Consider the following 17,121-nt stretch of genomic DNA (forward strand, 5'->3'; position numbering starts at 1 on the left):
GGACAATCAGTCATGCGTCTCGTTGTCGGGACATATTTTCAGATGGCCTACTGGCTGCGTTGTCCGGTTACATCGACGCAGAGGCATAAATTAATGCTGCTGGCCACCACCGGTGACTCCCCTCCGTGCGATGACAGATGGGAAACTTTAATGTTGAGGGGAGCCTGCATAAACTACCGTCGCCCCCTGTTCTCTCAGGCTGAGTCTAAATTTGTTCAGCCGCCCCCCCCCCCCCCCCCCCCATCACTATCTGGAGAGTATCTCTGCTCCGGCTCTGTCAGGAAACGGTTGGAGGCAAGACAGGAAAAATACTAGATACTCAGAAACACAACACATGTCAATGGCGTTCTCCTATGTTACCCAAATTGGTTTTGGAAGGTTTAAAATAATTCATATTCCTGTATTTTGGCTGTTTGTTTACATGTGAGTCAGACTGAGCAACAAAAAAAAAAAAGAAGAGGCAAAATGACACATTTTTTTAACATGCCTCACTCAGATAGTTCAAATAGCCATAATTTGAGCATTTCCTGCCATACATTACTTTCAATAAGCTACCGACTCATGGGATATCTCATCTAATATATAACAATACTTGGTGTTTGATTTTATATGTGCACTTTCTTTGGGTATATACATCATTTTGTTCCATTCAGCCGTCAAAGTCGGCACACGGCACACCCCGAGGAGCCCAGCGGCTTCATCGGGTCAGCCAACATTTACTGTAACTGACCTCCGTGCCGTATGATCCAGTGCAACCAACGCTGCTGTTATTTTCTCAGTGAACTGAAGCCTCCGCCAGCTCGTTGGGACAGAATCTGCTGATTAGCGGACCACCGCCTAACCCACCGTGGCCCATCTTTATCTCACGAGCCTCACGTTTAAACCCTCCGCTGTGAAATTTGACTTGCTCGGCTGCCTTGTACGTCATCTCGTGTAGTATTAATGTTCTGTCAGCGGATATGCCGAGGGGATCGGTTGGCGAGACCTTTTCGCCGTTACCAAATCTGAACGTAGCCACAATGCTTTGCTGGTTCGCCTCCCTCAAACATACGTTCTCATCGCCGATGCAGGCCTCGTGGCGATAAGCACCGCATTTACGCAGTCTAGTTCCACTCACTGAGTTGACCAGGTGGGATAAGAGGTGTTAGAATCCATATTGCAGCACACCGTGGATGAAACGGGTGGATAGAAACATCAGTTGAATCGACCGCTCGAGCGTGATTGTAAGACTCTCCTCTATGATGGATCCTGCACGACCCCATTGGTCTTTTTCCAGATCCAGGCTATTGCATTAACTTTTAATTACGCTGCTTAATATTGTGTTTGGGCTCATTCCTGTGGCGGCAGTGATGCTTGGAGCAGGCACGATTGCCCCAGCCTGCCTGATTGAAATTTTATTGACTTCCGTGCAAAGGGCTGTATTGAAAGTTCTAACAGTTCCCCTGGTGTTGACAAAAAAAGAAGAAGCAGGGAAAAAAAAGAGACATGAATACTTTCACTCTTGAGTGATGTGATAGAAATGTCAACTGCTGTACACCCCCCCCCCCCGGACCATAACCTAAAAGATCCGATCTTATAAATGTACCATTGTGTGAAGGGCCTGAGTCAGGGATGCTGTCGAGAAATCTGGCCGGTGCCCGCATAAGTGATTTGGCATGTTTGTCCCGCTTCCCTGATGATATCAGGGTGGGGAATTGCTTCGCATTGAGCAGCAGCCAAGTGTCCGTATCCAGGCTTATCGGGTGAGACGATGTGGCAGGCCCGTAGACAAGCTGGCCAGAAATGCTGTGGCGGTGAGCGCTCTGAATGACAACGATACCGATGCCCTCCACACAACACCGCTTCATGCTGAGGCAGCACTTTCAAATCCCGTGAAGCGAAAGTGGCGGATGATTTCATTTTCTCTGAGTAAACGAGTTGGCGGTCATTGATCCAGATGTTGGGAGTTTGAATATAGATTTTTTTTGTTTTGTTTTATGTCGTGGCTGCGACTCATAAACGGTCGCATTTTAACAATGCGATTATCGTTAATGTCCTAGGTTGCAGCGGTTAATAATCGTCCGTCATTGTGTTTGGATGGTTTTTTGGCTCGAGTACACGTGCTTTAGACATCAGCACTAACCTGCTTCTCACTCGCACCGTTTCACAGATTCACAGCAGGGAGCGGCCCGGCGAAGCCGCAGCTGTGTACTGCCTGCCACTGAACTGGGCTCTCGTTTATAAAACAGTGCGTAGGATCCTTACTAAAAGTATACGTGTGCAGAAAAGCCGAAAATGGCGTGTGCCAAAAAAAAAAAATTGGACTTAAATATGTGAGAGGCATCGTTATACAACCTGGCTTCAATTCAGTTTGTTTTTATAGATCACACATTTTTTTGCATGGGAAGTGGCGTACGCCTCTTTCGGGCTCCGTTTTGTGCGTACGCACTGATCATAAACGAGACCCCAGGTCTGCTGGAGCCTTTGGAGGCTTATTAGTAGGTGATGCTGGGGTTTTGTCGTTCACTCGAGTCATCATCCTCAGTGATTTATGCAGTGTTAGTCGCAGATCTGTGGGAAGTAGACATCCTCAGATTGTGTCTCAAGACTTGTCCATGATAGGCTGCATCCAATATCGCATTCCACCACACTGTTTAGTAAACCAAACTAGCATGCAGAGTGTTTTTAGTATGTCTGAAACCACGGCATGCATCAAATAGTATGCGAAAAATACTCGGGTGTCATTCTACATCCAGAGAAAAATCAGAGTATGCAAAGACTGGACAAAACCCTGGCATGAGTAACCCACAACGCAGGGTGATACAAAACCCAAGCATCATCATCACCATCATCATCATCATCATCATCATCAGTTCCGTAACCTATGGAGGTCACAGGAGCACAGCTGAAGCCTCAACAAGTCTTTTCCACCGTTTATGGTGATTGAGTTTGTTTGAGTCATCATTGTGTTCCAGTAGGGGGAGTACCTGGTGGTCCCTCTCTCCTCTCCAGGTATGGACGGCTGTTGGTTCACGGAGGAACTCGTCCGCCCTTTGACAGGTTTTGTTTTTAGTCCTGCTGGGTGTCCACACGCCCTCCTCACAACAACCCAAGGGTTGCAGTAGGGGTGCCAGTTTAGTCCCCGACGGCCCGACAGTTGCAGTTTAACGTCGTACCCAGGACCAAATGGTGGAAATGTTTGTATGTAAAGGAGAATGTAATTGAATCCATTTATTTTCAAGTTTAAAAAAAAAAGAGATGTGGATCACCAGACCACCAGACCGTTAATGACGATAACCTTAACTCCTACATGAACTCCTGCTGATCATTTCTTCTTTCTCATCCAACCCTCTTACAACTGTGCCTCTGTTGCCCCCGATTAGCAAAATTAGCAAGAAAAAGTATTGGCCACATCTTGGATCGATTTGCACTGTGAACTAGTGCCAGCGCCTTCAACTGTGCTGTGACCCAGGAACGAAAGCCCCAAATCTGCTTACCCCAGCTACCACTTTTCATTATCATTGTACTTGGAGGTAGAAGGATGTTGCCCTTTATCTGTTATAAAGCAGCATTAAATAGCCAAGACAATGCATTGGAGCTCAAAGGGAGGAATCTCTGCGGGATATTTCATCTTCATATAGTCTATTGATTAATGTGTAGTGATGAACGGGGATGCACCATAAAAACTCTGCTAACAGGGCTGCTGATGGCTGTTACTGTGAAGAGTCAATCCCTGTTAGTGGTTACATACTGAGAGGAAATTAACCTCCTTCAAACAGCAGCTTTTGCAACTTCTGAAATACAGTGCTCTTAAAGGATCTGTATTTGCAAGCTTACTTTAACGAAGAGGAGGACCCTGCAAAAACATGAGCTTAAATACAAGAAATAAACACTGAATTTGAGGGGGAAAGTACGTAATACTAGTGAAATTGTCTGTCCATGCATCAAGATAATTTTACTTGACAAGAAATCTTAAAATAAGTTGGTTCCAGCCTAGAAACAAGTAGGCTCGGATGAGTGTTCAAAGGCTTGAAATAAGAAGAAAATGCTGGTTTTTAGATCAAATTACTTAAGCTCAGACTTGCTACAGCACAGTAATGAGTGAAATACACTGGATATTAGCAATTCTTTACTCAATTTTTTGCATTCTTAATTTTAGCACACTGAAAAAGGATCAAGAAATCAAATCACTAATTTAAGTGGAAACTACTTAATACTAGTGGAGTATGATTATTCCGTTACTTGAAACAAGTTGGCTCATCTTGAAATATGTAGGCCTAAACTTAAAACTAGTCCTTAATCCCAGGGCATACATCTTAAAACAGGAAACTTGATTTTACTGAAATCACAACCAGGACAAGTGAAATTTCCATCAACATTTATTGACAACTCTTTCCAAGTTTGAGCAGTGAAAATCCAAGTGTACTTTCATTTCGTGATAGGTGAAGCATGTTGGGCCATTGAATAAAAATGTATTTATATATATATATATATATGTGTGTGTATAAAAGCCTTGTGGCATTTGAAACAAGTTATTTTTGTGAACGAGGATGGTACAGATTGCTACTCTAGCTAATGTAGCTTGTTTTAACAATGAATTACTCAACTGTAAGATTTCCTGACTAATTGAGGCATAAAAGACATATTCATGATCAATTTAAGAATATACCATGAATTCAAAGATAGAAACTAGTAAATAACTTTTAAAACAAGGTAATCAATCTCATATTTCCTGATCTAAGATTTTAAATCTTGGCAAGCACAGAAGAATTTTTGCAGTGAACTGATTAAGACTGATACACTTGATAGAATGGACCACTACCAAAACTGGCCTTTTGTGTAGAACTTAGTAGCTGAATTACTAAATTGCGGTTCAATGATGGATTTGTTAGCAGTAGGCCAGGTTATTTGTATCCATCCATACATCCATTATCCAAACCGCGTATCCTGTTCAGGGTCGCGGGGATGCTGGGGCCTATCCCAGCAGTTATTTGGCGGCAGGCGAGGAGACACCCTGGACAGGCCGCCAGTCAATTTCTTTCTTATCATGAAAATTCAGGAAAGTTTGAGCCGGACCCAATAATCTTTGAATGTTTTCCCAGATGAGACGATAATCAGCCCAGCCTTTAAACACAGATGTAAGAGCACTGCGATGTGCAGTGGTAGACCGTATCTAAAAACATGATCTGATATGAAAGCAGAGCTTCTGTTCTGTCTGGCCTTCATGGTAAACTGAGGCACTCGGTGCACCCTCTGTAACGGTGCTAGATTCCCCCCCCCCCCCAGCTATGTGCGCCCTATGATAACCTTTCTGCTTCCTTGTGGCGTTTGCTAATATTGCATGCCTCTGAAAAAATTCCCAGCCTTTGGCGGGCTTCTGGCCGTCCTTTTCCTGCACCGGGGAGGGGAGCAGAGTGTTCAGATGTGCAGCCTCTATCCCCTCCCCAGGATGGCAACCAGCCACTCAACTGGGCTCTGCATATAATGGCTCCTGGCCTGCTCTGTGACTGTCTGGAAATGTGATTTTGATGCACTGAACAGTTTGTGTCTGTCATGCGTGATTAGCGTCCCTGTTGTTGTTGGTGAAAGGTGCCAAGTGTACAGATAACACCGTAACACGCAGGCGCGCTTTGCGAAGCATGTGAGTTAAAGGGGCATTTCTCCCTCCAGCTACGCAACACATCCAGAAAGGCTCGCGTGTAGCAAAGAGCGCCGATACGGGAGGAGAGGATGGCCATTTGTTGTACGGAGCAGACTTGCGGGGCATCATTCCACCGTGTAAGCGGTGTATTTGGAGCAATGCTTGGTTACCTAGACAATAAGTATGCAACCTTTGTAATGAATATATTAGATAAGGTTAGCCACACAGTCTGTCGGGGGGGGGGGGGGAAGAGAAAGGCCTGCTTCTGTCTGCGGGTATGACTACATTAACATTTCCCAAGAAGGCAGGGCTGCCCATCGGTCTACCACTGACCATTCCCTCTGGTGCTGTTTAACCCCCACACATAGCCGGGATTGGCGTTTGTTCTTCTCTGTCTCATAATCAATTCCGTCTTCCGCTGTTAAGCACAGGAGTTATTGATGTCTCTACGTCGGCTGCACTGGGACAGGGGCCAAGCCATGTGAGAATCCTGTTACAGCTTGACTTTCCCTTGGCTGCCATTGGCTTGGCTCCCCGCACTCCCCAACCCATCACGCACACGCACACGCACACACACAAATCACCTGTGCAGAATCACCTGTCTGATGATGTCAATGTTGGGCGTCCAATCAGGATATTATGGAAATAATATGTACTGTTAGCTACTCAAAGGAGGTTGAGTCAGTTTATCTGGATACGTTTATTGACAGATGCATTGCATCACTCATCTACGTAAATAACAGCTTCAGTCTAAACTGACTGCAGGTATCCCCACCCTTATAAACCACACCGTTGCATAACGACTGAAAACAATGACCAGTTTCATGTGCAAACATGGGCGTGACCATTAACTAGAGTTTCGGTGGCCGTGTGTACTATTCACAGAGGATGTGGGAACGTTTGCAATCACGGCGTCGTAAGATGGCAACAGATGTACTCTTTGGCCTCCCCCCCCTCGGTTCAGGGATGATCGTTCCCTCTTAACAAAGATGGCCTCTTTGACTCCCAGTTCAAGCCAGCGTTCCTCCTTATCAAGGATGTGCGTTGATGAGGGGTGGGGACCCCTGCAGGAGAGGTCACTCAGATGAGTGATGCAACGTATCCGTCAATAAACGTTGTATCCAGATGAACTGATTCAACTTTCTTTGGTTTTCTTACCTGGATCGTTGAGCATGCTTAAAGACATGTTAGCTGCTCAGCTGAAAATATGCAGCCATTACTTGGACTGCTTCCAATTATAAACTCAAGACAGCGATCCTGTGTCATCATGTTCACCACAAAACCCCACAACAATTGTGCATCATAGTTGTGAAACTGTGTGTATTTTTTTTTTTTGTTAAGAGAAAAACTCATTGCTTACTATTCTGACTCTAACACAAATCCTGGTTGTGGCGTGCCCACCGCAGAGCCCCTCCCCAGGCCGGGGCCTCGGAGCTGGAGGTGATCTCCCAGCAGGTGGAGGAGGACAACCAGTGTGTGGCCCCCGTCCAGCTGGTCAGCTTTGCCTACAGAGACCTGCCCCTAGCCGCTCTGGACATCTCCCTGGCCGGGTCCCAGCTCATTTCCAACCTGGACGAAGAGGACAACAGAGAGGGGTACGTGCCATCGCCACATCCCATCCCACCTCTTTCTCACTTTTGACGGGGGGTCCTTGACAGTTGAAGCCGCTGACGTTTGCCAGTTCCTCAGAAAATATTTAATTCTCGCGATATGGCAAAGATAGCCTCACCGCTAGACAGTTCAGCTTTCGTCGTTTGAGGTAGAAAAAAAAAAACAACCGTTTCATTTTAATGCACTGCGGTAGGATTATCGGTGGAATCTGTCTATAAAGAATCTGTATAATAAAAAAGCCAAGGTGTAATTAAACAATGATTGATGTTTTTCATGTTTGCCGTTAAATTTAATAAGCTGTTAGAGATACGGCGTCTGAAACATTGTCCCCGCATGTTGTATGGATGTGCTCTATCCATAATTGAGACAGAATTGCAATTACCGCAATCTATAATCTACCCTGGCAGAGGGAAGCTCTGCCTCCACTCTCTCTATTGCTGGTTATTGCGTACGATAATTACACCTGGCATATTGAATCACCTCTCATTTTATATCAGAGCCGAGAGTCCGAGGATATTGGGCAATGAATTTATTAGTGTCACTCAGTTAAATGGACAATACCTCAACGGACTTGTTCATTTCAGCCCTGTGACACAGCAATTTCTCTCCACCCAAAAAAAAAAAGAAGAAGAAGAAGAAGAAAAAAAGTCTTCTGCTCATAACGTTATTATTTGGCAGGCAACAACAAGCATTGTTAGCGCCATATTTCTTTGCTGAAATGTCAGAGCCTCGTCGTGGTGTTGTTTCTATCCTGGGGGTGTGGGGGGGTGCTGACGTGTGTGTTATATATTTTCCCCAAGCCACATCTCCCATTGTAGAGGCCCCAGTACACTCAGGACAGGACGCACCGCTCCCGAGCGCCCCTGTAGCGAGTGTCCATGGCTCTTCACTCAGGAAGCGTGACTCACAGCCCCTTTGGCTCGCTGTGATGCCGGTGCCCATGCGTCGATGGTAGACAAACAGCATAAGGTTAAATGGTGTATCGGGCCTTTCGCCATCCAAGCCCCGGTGTGTCAGCTGACCACACCCGGTCGGATCTTGCCTGACTCTGGCTCTGTGCGGTCTTCGGGCTCTGTGGGACGGAGGAGAGGGACAGATGGGTCCTCTCCTAAACATTCTCTCTCTCTCTCGCTCGCTCTCTCTCTCTCTCTCTCTCTCTGTCTTGCTCTCGCATGCAAAAAAACAGAACACAACATGCACACGTAGCAGTGCCACATCAGAGGACTGGGGCTGGCAGCTATTCACACTCAGCATGAGTATGGGCACACCCTGGTCCCCTTTGGATAGGCAGCATAGTTTAGCAGAGAAGCCATTCGGTGCCGAGATGGGTCCGGGAGGAGAATTTGTCAAGTCAGAAATCTTGGGGGGAAAAAAAATAAAGGAATTCACAATAAAAATGATACCGTGGAAGCAGCCCTGGCCCCCGTGGCCCAATGAAAACGTTCATTTGGCGCCGGCGGTGATTAAGTGACTGTGTGTTCAACAAGGTTTTCAGATCGAAATTCCTGATTTCCAAGCCAAAAGCATTCCGAGGCACACCTGTCATCGTGGTTTCACTGCACTCTCTCTAACACACGCGCTTTTTACTGGAAGCGTTGTTGGAAAATGTATTTTACATGTTACGGGTTTTAGCTGCCTTTGTGACTCATTGGTGTAGCGTCAGAGGAATTACACAAAGGAAGAATGTTGTTTCCCTCAGTAAGCTATCGCATCAAACAAGACAGTCAAAGGCCCGACGGTAGGGGTAATGTACAAACTGACTTATTTGCATTGTCATTTTAGCTCTGTGAACTATTTGGGGCGGCATGTTGCCTTACAGCAAGAAGGTCCTGGGTTCGAACCCCAGGCCATCTCAGGTCCTTTCTGAATGGAGTTTGCATGTTCCCCCTGTGTCTTTTTTTTTTAATTTATTTTTTTTATACATTTATTTCTAGTTTTTCCCCTTATCCCACCCGATTAACCCAGTGGCATATGGCCGGAACCCTTGTGGAATAACTCCCCTGGCTCACGTTTCCACAGGAAGGAGATAGTCGCAACACCAGCTTCCTTCAAACTCGTGTCGGCTGCTCTCGCTATTTTACACGCTGAAGCCTCGCGTGGATTGCATCACCTTCAGGCCGCGAAGGAGACGTAGGGAGAACGCTTCCGGTTGCTTGGCTGCAGGTGCCCGGATGGGCCAGAGGGGTCGCTGGAGAACGACGAGTCCCCGAACACTACACCGATCTACACCCAGTATCCCTCGGGTAAGGGTGGCCTAATGAATGCCTCACCCCGTGGACGCTCTGGCCGTGACCGGTTGTGGCGAGTCTGGGATACGAACCTCCCCGCCACGTGACGAGCGGGTTGCCAGGACGGCGGTTTATTCCGCTCGGCCATCAGAGCGTCCTGTTCTCCCCCGTGTCTGCGTGGGTTTCCTCCGGGTGCTCCGGTTTCCTGCCGCCGTCAAAAAGACATGCGAGTTAGGGTTAATACTCCTTCCTGTCTGTGCCCCTGAGCAAGGCGATGGAAAGGAGAGCTGGAGTTGGTCGCCGCCACTGTTTGCAGCGTGTGTGCTGGGGCGGGTTAAATGCAGGGGATGAATTGCCCCTCGGGGATTAATAGAGGAGATTTTATCTTCTGTTTCTGCTTGCTGGGATGTGCGGTCAAAGGAGACTTTCCACACTCATCTGTGGGGTCATCTAGACTCTAAACATGAAGACTAATGACGCTATCGGCCCTTCGTAGATGAGGATGATATCCCATCTGGTCATTTCACCAGTGAAATTCAGTGTTCTCACGTTTTAACCAGTAAAAAGTAACGTGCCCCTTTGTTCTCACAAAGCTGATGTGAGTGGCTTTTTTTTTTATTCCAGATAAAAAAATAAGAGAGCAGTTCATTCAAATATAATTCGTTTTCCCGAGCTGAAATCCTAAGGAAAGACATTTAAGAATCTTTTTTTTTTTCTTCTGTATTTTGATCACCAGATCCTTTATTGCGCAGTTCACTGGGGGTTTCGGTTTCGGGGTGGGACGGACACGAGCGAAACGAAGAGTAAGGACATCCGAGGTCGAAGTTGCAGCATCGTCATCGGGGGCGCGATAAAATAAAAGCGTTTCACGAGTAACTTAAGCCTGAGGCGTCCGCGAGGCCTCGGTTTTTATTTGGTTCTCTGTGGCAGTAAAGGAGAAGAACACACACACACCAGAGACACGCATTTAGTCTTGCACGGCAGCCTCGCGCGGCTCTTTATCAGCAGACGTGGGCGACTGTGTAGGAGGCGGATGTTCTTGCGGACTGCAAGGGGCACAGGCGGCGCTAGCAGATGCTATGCAGTGGCGAGCCGGATGGAATTATTAATAGCGTTTGGCTGCACCGTCTTCTCCAGAAAAAGGCCGGTGAAACCTGACAGCGGCCGGTCCATTTTAAATCTGTATTTACTGTATGAACGCACTCTATTGATAACAGGGCTCCTGTCCCTTATTCGGGAATTTGTAATATTGTGTCTCATTGACAGGGGGGGATTTTCTTTGTTGTAGAATGTGCATATAGATTGCAGCAGACAGATCTGGTGGTTAATTCCCAAAATAAATAAATAAATAAATGCAGGTGCATATATACATCTTCATTATGAGATGCTGCTTGTGTACAGCTAATCAATACACAGTGTTCAGACATCGTACTGAGATTTGTATTTAAGTTCTGACCTCTCTAGACCGTCTCGGGCCCCATTCGAGGGGCCCAGAGGTGGGACCAAGTCCGCTGGCTCGCACTTAACAAGTAGTCCAAGTCTCAAGTCTTGACAATGAAGTCTTGCTCAAGTCCCAAGTTGCGTGTTACACCGATTGGGTCCAAAAAGTCAAGTCAAAGGTCCTTAATTTCAATTTCCAGGTATTAAACAAGTCCTCGTGTTTTTTAATCGAGTTCAAATTCATTTTCATTTCCCCTAGAAATGTTCTTTAAACTATTTTTGTAAGATATTTTTACACTTTCAAATACACATTGAAATCCCACAGCAGCCACGGGGTGATTTATGACATGCCAGCTACTCTCACCGAGCATGCCCGCTCCTCTCCGCCGCTACGTCGCATGCTGCAGTTTTGCTATAGCCGATTGCATCAAGGGGGGGGGGGGGGGGAACACAAACGACTATATGATGCTGCTTTTTTTAAGCTTTATTTCTGCTGGCCGAAACTGGGATCCGGGCGTTACTCAAGTCGTTTTCCTCGCACGCGTCTCGAGTCAAGACTCTCGCCTGTTTAAAAGTCCGAGTCAAGTCTAAGACCTAGTGCTCCAAAGCTTACCCAGAGCCCGGGTTATCGTCCCCCAGATCGGCCCGCTCCCTGCAGCAGCGGCCGCAGCGGCATATGCCGCTGATCTCCAGGGGTCGGAGCGAGAGGTGTGAAGCGCCGCAGCCGTGACAGATGGTTCATATGGGTCAACTCGCTGCTGTGACTAGATGGGAGCGAAGAGGTGACGAGGATGAGAAATGAACGGAACAAGAGAGGAGGGGATCTGGCAACCCTCCTCCACATTTCCACTCGCAAAGCTGCCAGCTGCAGATTAGCAGGACGGAAATGGTTTCGTTTGATGGATGCCTTGTGTGCTCATGCCGGTTGGCAGTGCGGCGTTAACCCTGTGTAGTGCGCTGCATGCAGCGGCAGGCTAAGGGGGCTGGCTGATACGGTACTGCGGTGAGATGGGGAGGGGGGGGGGTATTAGATAGGCTTAAGCACATAGCCTGGCCAGCACAAACCAGCCATCGTGAGTGGTTACTTATAGGTTAAGTAAACCCGAATGCTCACTGATGTAAAGGCCTCCAGCAACTTATCCTGTCGCCATCGAGACGTTTCACCCGCTAGTGCTCGCCGTGGCGTTAAGCTCACTGGCACATCATCAGACCAAGGCATTAACGATGAAATCAGATGGTGTGATTACAAAAAGAGCTAGGCGGCAGAACGTCGCACTCAAGGCGCTTAGCCGAGGGTAGGATGGTTCTCGGCAGCCGCGCCGATTCTCGGGTCTGTGGCTCCAGAAACGCGCTATACCTGCTCCGTGTAGACGGATGGCCGGGGAGGGAAGAGCGCTAGTCCTCATTTTTGTTGTCTCTTCTCGACTCTTTTTCAAACACTCGGAGGAGCAGTCCCCTCCGTCAAGTCGGCCCGCCCTACCTCCAGCGCCGGGTGCGGTACAATAGACGACGGTTGAGTGCGGGGTTTGAGGGTTCGTTCATTTTCACAGACATGCAAAGTGCGAGATTGCTTTTTTTTTGTGCGTGGAGGGCGTGAAAAGATCAAGCGTCCTCGTGAAGAGCCATTTATCAGGAACCGCCGCTTCTACACGTGTAGCCCCATCCATCTCCATTCGCCTCACATCTGAGGCGCATTTCGCCGGCGGAGGCCAGCTCCGCGTTGCCTCTGCCGGGCAGACGAGCGGCGCCGTAGCGCCGGCACGCGAGGGAAGAGAAGGAGACGGTCCGGGTTAAACCGGAAAGCTGTGTTATTTCTTTGCAACATAGGATGGAAAGCGAAACGGCTGACCACAGCTAACAAGCTGTGGCGGGTGCATGTGCCAGGATGTGCTCAAAACGGAGTCCGAAGCTTTCTGCACCCCCACCCCCCCCAAAAAAACCAAAACCAAAACAATCGATGGGCGCTTTTCAGTCGGCTTGATAAGTCCCTTCAACATTGTTTGCTAATCCCCCGGGCGTGAGCGCAAGTGATTAATGCTGGGGAGATATGAAAGCGCTAAACTGTAAAATTGATTACCTATGATAACGGCCGTCGGAGCCGTATTCAGCATATTTCTTGCTTAGCTGGTTTTCCCTTCTCTCGGGGCCCCTCTGCTCCCACTGGCAGCGGGGGAGGCCGATGACTCGGCAGCGGTTACAGAGGAGAGGAGCCGAACCTGTCGTCTTAGCGTTTGTCTTTATTTTAAAGCGATCCAGGGGATGTGCCCCGTACGTGCGATTTCAGAAGGCGGTGGCACTCGAGCAAAAAATGCATATATGGGGGGTGGGGGTGGGGTGGGGGGGTTATAAGAAACGTCACTTCGGACTAATGTGGCGAGCGAAGGTACGCGTACAACCTGTGCAGTTTGAACAGGCCGGAGCAGAATGAAGCTGCCCGGCCTCCGCCGTTCGGTAGCCAGAAGCCTCGCCGTCCGTTTCCACCCCCCCCCCCTCGTGCCCGCCGAGCACGCCGGGTTGGTGTGAATGTGTCAAACGGGAGAATCCGCAGGGCCGTGTAGGAATCAGTCCGGGGGGGGGGGGACCGAAAGGAGACGGGCGGGACAGACTTTACATCACATCGAATAGCTTCGTAGAAATGATACGTCTGTTTGAAGCGATGCCATCGCTGACTACCTGTAGTGTTCCTGCAGTACTGCCGCTATGCAGTACTGCCACTATGCAGTACTGCCGCTATGCAGTACTGCCACTATGCAGGACTGCCACTATGCAGTACTGCCACTATGCAGGACTGCCACTATGCAGGACTGCCACTATGCAGGACTGCCACTATGCAGTACTGCCGCTATGCAGTACTGCCACTATGCAGTACTGCCGCTATGCAGTACTGCCGCTATGCAGTACTGCCACTATGCAGTACTGCCACTATGCAGGACTGCCACTATGCAGGACTGCCACTATGCAGGACTGCCACTATGCAGTACTGCCGCTATGCAGTACTGCCACTATGCAGGACTGCCACTATGCAGTACTGCCACTATGCAGGACTGCCACTATGCAGTACTGCCGCTATGCAGTACTGCCACTATGCAGGACTGCCACTATGCAGTACTGCCACTATGCAGGACTGCCACTATGCAGGACTGCCACTATGCAGGACTGCCACTATGCAGTACTGCCACTATGCAGGACTGCCACTATGCAGGACTGCCACTATGCACTACTACCACTATGCAGTACTGCCACTATGCACTACTACCACTATGCACTACTACCACTGTGCAGTACTGCCACTATGCAGTACCGCCACTATGCAGGACTATAAGTGCTGCTCATCATATTGCTCTGCTTCCTCTCATTAAACCATTACTGACGCTGAGAATAAACCTCATCCGGGAAACATTTAATGTATTTTAAAATGTCTGGCGTTCAAATGGGCTTTCTTCTTTTTTTTGTTCTTATTTTCCCTCCCTTTTTCTCCCCGATTGTACCCGGCCAATTACCCCACTCTTCCGAGCCGTCCTGGTTTCTGCTCCACCGCCCCCCCTGCCGATCCGGGGAGGGCTGCAGACTACCACACGCCTCCTCTGATACATGTGGAGTCGCCAGCCGCTCGTTTTCACCTGACAGTGAGGAGTTTCGCCAGGGGGTACGTAGCGCGTGGGAGGATCACGCTATTCCCCCCCAGTTCCTCCTCCTCCTCCTCCCCCCCGAACAGGCGCCCTGACCGACCAGAGGAGGCGCTAGTGCAGCGACTAGGACACATACCCACATCCGGCTTCCCACCCGCAGACACGGCCAATTGTGTCTGTAGGGATGCCCCGACCAAGCCGGGGGTAACACGGGGATTCGAACCGGCGACCCCCGTGTTGGTAGGCAACGGAATAGACCGCTACGCTACCCGGACGCCCTTCAAGTAGTCTCTCTACAATTTGTTAGAATTCAAATCAGTTTGATCTTTTTTTTTGAATTCAGGTACATTGTACCAACATTGCCCAGGATGTACTTGTTATTGTACAGCCGTGTGGGACTAAAGTCTCATTTATAAATCTGACCTGACTTACGAATCTTCAGGGTAACTTGTTGACATTATTTTCCAAAAAAAAATGATGTGGTGCATTTTAGAGTGAAACCTCAACTGCAGGTATAGAAAAAAGGGAGATGGCCGAGCGGAGTAACCGCCGTCCTGGCAACCCGCTCGTCACGTGGCGGGGAGGTTCGAATCCCAGACTCGCCGTATCCGGTCACGGCCAGAGCGTCCACGGGGGTGAGGCGTTCGTTAGGCCACCCTTACCCGAGGGATAGCGGGCGTAGATCGGTGTAGTGTTCGGGGACTCGTCGTTCTCCAGCGACCCCTCTGGCCCATCCGGGCACCCGCAGCCAAGCAACCGGAAGCGCTCTCCCCACGCCCCCCTCGCGGCCTGAAGGCGATGCAATCCATGCGGGGCTTCAGCGTGTAGAACAGCGTGAGCAGCCGACACGAGTTTGAAGGAAGCTGGTGTTACGACCATCTCCCTCCTGTGGAAACGTGAGCCAGGGGAGTTATTCGACAAGGGTTCCGGCCACGTGCCACTGGGTTAATCGGGCGGGATAAGGGGGAAAACTAGAAATACATTTATTAAAAAAAAAAAAAGGGGGGAGAGGAAAAAAAACCCCATACCGTGCAGAGTTGTGTAACGTTGTCCAGGGTCTTGTGTCGGCCATGTGGAGAACCGCCGAGTCGCTTGTCTGACGTCATTCCCCAGACTGACGTCAGGACGGATCTTTGCATAATGAAGCATAATGTCGTGGCTGCTGCCGCAGGTTCGCTCCCTGATGCGCTGGGATTCTTCACCAGCTGGACTTGCTGTGTTGTAAACGTGCAGCCGAGGCATCAATAGAGTGGGCAGAATCACTTGTTCTGAAGAGCTGGCACAGCAGCGCCAAGGTGGTCAGGACCCCACCACCCCCCCCCACCTTCCTCCCTCGACAGTATCGGGGGGGGGGGAGGGGGTTAGGTTTTCGGTCGTTCGTTAGCTTTGTTTTGTGTGTGCGTGATGAGCACGTGCGTGTGTGCGATCGATACCTGAGACGGGTTGACGAAGTTCCACCGACTCATTATTTCTCAATGAGATGACGCCTTCGCAGCCCCCCCCCCCCCCGTGTCTCCTTCTAACACACACACATTAACAAACACCCACTTTGGTTTAACGACTTCACATCGTACTTTTCTTCCTATCTCAATTAGGATGGACGCTATAATGAAAGAGATGCCCCTCCCCCCCCCACCGAGATAGACCCCCCCCCCCAGCACCTCAATAGCACTCGCTGAGGCCGGAACCAAGGCAGATCCGTCCTGTCCGCATGACTGGGCCCCGGGTCAGGCACCACACGGTGTGCCGGTCAGCCTACCTGGCCTCCCTATTTGGTCCTTCCCGGATCATGTACAGCACGCCATCAGACTCCATCTCAGGGCCGTTATTGATCAGTCTCGGGGTCTAATCCCTTTCCTCTGAGCTGCTGTCAGCCGCGCTTCGATCTCCCCTCCCCGTGTGACCGCTGTAGCCGCCGGCCCCTTGATGTCTTCATGAACCTGCCCACAGTACACGCCACCTCCAAGCTCTCATTTCCTCCTCATCCCCTGTCCTTAATGATGCGTGTGTGGGTGTGCGTTTGTGTGCATGTGCTCGTGTGTGTGTGTGTGTGTGTGTAGGAGACAGCGAGAGAGAAAGTAAGCGAGACACTTCCGTAAAATATTGCCTGTTCGATCCGAGCCAGCTGTGACCCTGGCGGAAAGCGAGTTGGGTCCCCCAACCCCCCCCCCCCGCCTTGCTTGTGAAGCCTTCCAGCACCAAAGCGGCTCCACTCCTTCATAAATACTTCAGGTCCGCTGTGCTCGAGGTTTAAAGTGATTTCCCCAAAATTAAGTTCCTGCGCTCGGAGTAATCCATCATTCCCATTTGCTCATCTCCCTGACAGTTTCTTTCTTTGCGGGTTTATTAAATTAATACCGTTTCTGTCCGGCTTAAGGGAGCGGTCCCGACTGAGTTATGACCTCGCACGGCATGAATTTAAGCGCGCCTCTCATCCCTGAAGCTAAGCGAGGTGTCTCTCGGCATGATCGCTGAGCTGCTCGTCACCGCTTTCGACTCGCAAACGCCCGGTGACCGTGTGACTGATGGCGTCGTTGGCTGCGCGTATCACGGGGAGTTGCTCCGTTTTCCAAACCTCACACAAGCAGCAAAG

The 17,121-nt window shown here is 49.4% G+C and overlaps 1 protein-coding gene across 1 annotated transcript in view; it reads left to right on the top strand.

Moving 5' to 3' along the window:
• Nucleotides 1-17,121, top strand: part of tmem266 (transmembrane protein 266) — a 36,244-nt gene that overhangs the window by 5,891 nt on the left and 13,232 nt on the right. Inside the window, exon 4 of the mRNA XM_056281378.1 lies at nt 7,027-7,215. Coding sequence (XP_056137353.1) covers nt 7,027-7,215 — 189 coding nt within the window. The remainder of the gene's footprint in view (nt 1-7,026; nt 7,216-17,121) is intronic.

This window comes from Lampris incognitus, chromosome 6 (genome assembly GCF_029633865.1).
Source record: "Lampris incognitus isolate fLamInc1 chromosome 6, fLamInc1.hap2, whole genome shotgun sequence".
In the NCBI taxonomy this organism is placed as follows: domain Eukaryota; kingdom Metazoa; phylum Chordata; class Actinopteri; order Lampriformes; family Lampridae; genus Lampris; species Lampris incognitus.